The 3221-nt window shown below is 42.3% G+C and overlaps 1 protein-coding gene across 1 annotated transcript; it reads right to left on the bottom strand.

The window, feature by feature from the left end:
• Nucleotides 1-76: 76 nt before the first annotated feature.
• Nucleotides 77-901, bottom strand: TGAM01_v211168 (hypothetical protein; the record flags this gene model as incomplete). The annotated part of the gene is made up of 1 exon (XM_018811090.1): nt 77-901. One exon carries the CDS (start codon nt 899-901, stop codon nt 77-79), a length of 825 nt encoding a protein of 274 aa, XP_018655697.1.
• Nucleotides 902-3221: the final 2320 nt, after the last annotated feature.

Below are 3221 nucleotides of genomic sequence, written 5' to 3'. Positions count from 1 at the left end.
TCCCCTTAAGTCTGACATGGCTGTAATAGTAAATAATTACACCACTCATATATTACTTTATAGTTATAGTAGACGCTTAGGCCGTAGTTTCTCCATAACGTTCTATAATAAGCTTTGTCTTTAAGAAATCTTCAGCCAGGAACCAGCTCCTATCTCTATTTTGCAAAAACTCCACGAGCTTGTCGCGACCCTCCATCGCCTTCTTTATGTCAGCTGTCTTAAACGATGCCTCCACAATTGGTTCAAGGCTCGCGTCCGTTTTGCTCTTCCGAATCAGCCACACTTCAATAAAAAGCTTCAACTGATTCCAGGTAGATTTAGACCGCTTTGCGAGTACCGGCCCGTAAACGACTGAGCCGGCGAGTTGGTTGGTACTCCAGTTGTCGGCTAACCAATTCGTAAATTCTTTAGGTGCTTTGTCAACGAGGAGCTTGCTCGAGTCTTCCGCAAGGGGAAGGTACGTTCCTACGGACCCCATGTCGGAAACTTCCGTATCATAGCTGATGGAGAGCGTCTGCTTCCGGTAGCCAACTTCAACTTGCGCTTCGAAGGTAGTCGTTGAGTCAAAACCCTCTTGCCGGGCCATCTCCAGCGCTGCATCAATATTGCCTCTAGTAGTACTAGAGCCTCCGTCGCTAATCTCATAGCGCTTCTTATACGTTAACTCAAACTTGTCTTCGCCTTCCGTCTTGCGGATGCGAAGGCTCCAGCCGTTGGTGTAGAGGTCTTGTTTCGTGTTGTCTACGAATTGGATGTTCATTTTCTTAGTGCTCGACGGCATGGAGAACGCCGATAAAACCGCATCTTTGAGATTGTTATTTGCTTCAAGTACTTCGGAGGGTTCGAGAAGGACCTTGACCTCGTAGTTGGGGACTAAGTTGGACGCCATGATACTGGCCATTTGGGGCAGCTGAGGTGGCAATATAACTAACGATGAGACCAGTGGAAGTTATATAATGAACTCCCAATCTCTCAAAGTAGAGAAGTTAGGTTAATGGTCATTCATCGGCTATTTAATGACTTTTCAGATTGCCATTTCCCCGAACACAACCGAGTGGAGGAATGCGTTTAACCAAAACCACCCGCTAGATCTTACTTTGATGGTCCTCATTTTGGTCTTCGAGCGGCAGGAATGCTGGGCGGAACTTTGAGCTAATAGTAGGTACATAAGAGACCTCACATCACAATTTGTGGCTTGTGTCTCTCTCATCCACTCGCAGCTGAGGTGTACGATATAGACGGTAATATTGAGACCGATCGGAGGTGTCCAGTTGATGCTATCACCATTGACCTCGGCGAAGAACTCTACCTGTTTTAACTTAAAGTTTAACGTTTCTATGCCTTAGCTATCTGTACTAAAGTGATCCAACTTAAATTTTCTGTCTATATAGCGGAGCTATGGGGAGCTTATTGCGCGCGTTCTCCTGATCGTGGCGCCTTTTCACAGGCATCGGAGGTAGAGTGGACCTAGGCTAAATCCCACTTATGTTTACAGCGTAAATTTTATTGTCTTTTTTCGCGAAAATTTGAATATAGAAACTGATTGCTCCGGAAGAATTGATCCGCTTGAAACAGATATCAGCTATTTCCCATCTCTCTAATGAACTATAACCATGGCGAAAAGGGTGGCCTTAATAAGGACCCATTTGTATTCCAGTGTCCTCTGGGGTTTTCTCTACTTCTGCAGTGACTGCTGGACGGGCCAGATAACATAGCTTAAGGAGCTATATTTGAGAGGCTGTTTCTCTTTCCGGTATGAAGTATAATGCAGGGTACTTTGGAAAAGGACCAGAGTGAGTGTTAACTGTGAAATACGAAACGTACTACATTATAAAGACTAACGAGTATATTATTCTGAACGTCTTAGACCACCTAAATATAATGTAAAGAGAATAAATAAGAACAAACAAACTTCATACAAGCTTTAGGAAATTTAAGGTCCTGAGCATGAGCTAGGATGGTGGCCCCGCCGTCGCTCTCGACACTTAAATTAAGTTAACTATCACTATATAGTGTTATTGTGGCTGAGACTGGAACTTACCATTTAACAGCATTTTCCAGCCTAAGACTTTAGACTGCGGCTGAATCTACTTATAGGGATATATATTGTAATACAAAGTAGCTACTGGACTTATAAATTACCAACTTCCCTCTCTACCAGACTTCTCTTACTATTATTAAGAGGCATTATCTATATAATACAAAATCCTACCTATTAATATTAATTATAATTACATCATCTCCCTTTAAAATAAGAAGAGACATTAAAATGCCTGAGGTTAAATATTTCCGAGCATCTGCTCGAGGGAGCCATGACGCTGGCGAGCCTCGGTGGGAAGACACAAAGCTAGTCGCCGCTGAAATGGCCAGACAAAAACTTATCGAAGCAGTCGTTGACCGCCCTGGAACAGCTTTCATAAGTTATAACGGTAGAAAAGAGACTGTGGCTGATCATGGGAAGTTCTATGAGTATAATGGCGAGGAGGATATAGTATACACCGACCCAGATTCCCACACTGATGGCAGAAGAGGCAAATGGACGGGTACTATTACAGCATCTATTAAAACAGGCTTTGATGTTTCAACAGAATAATTTATTTTACTTAAGGGGTGAAAAATATACTATCTAACCTATTCGCATTATTATTTCACTCTGGAACACATGCATTAGCTGTATATAAACAGTAAGTGCTAATACCTATATCCGAAGACAGATGCATGAAGTCTATGTAAAATAGCTGTGCTGGTTTCAGTTCCTGGAGACAGATACATCAGCCGTATATAAACTAGTGAGTATTAATATACTGTCTCCAGAGGCAGACGCATAGGCTGTATGTATAATGGTGAGTGGCGGCTTCTATTTCAGATTCATAGACGGGTATTCCGTTGGAGCTTGCATGAATATTTTAAGAGATATTCTTTAAAGTCGTATTTCACTAAAGATCTAGCGAAATATATTTCACAAGATCTCTAGTAGAATGAATATATTTCACAAGAGCTCTAGTAGAATGAATGCCTTTAGCAACGAAGAGGTTATGATATCTAGATGATTCGCGCTAGCCTTACCCTAGCTGACGGTCCCCACTTTGGGGTTAGAGTTAGCCAATAAAGATGGTTGTTTTAGGTCGCGTTGTTCAACTTTACATGATTCGCGCATATCGGCAGTTTACTAGTAATCAGCGTGTTGTTGCAGTTGAACAACCAGTGGATTAATGGACAGG

The sequence above is a fragment of the Trichoderma gamsii genome (genome assembly GCF_001481775.2).
Source record: "Trichoderma gamsii strain T6085 chromosome Unknown Scaffold_141.2, whole genome shotgun sequence".
In the NCBI taxonomy this organism is placed as follows: Eukaryota; Fungi; Ascomycota; class Sordariomycetes; order Hypocreales; family Hypocreaceae; genus Trichoderma; species Trichoderma gamsii.
Note: the sequence above shows the minus strand (reverse complement) of the source record. Positions and strands in the feature narration are given on the sequence as shown.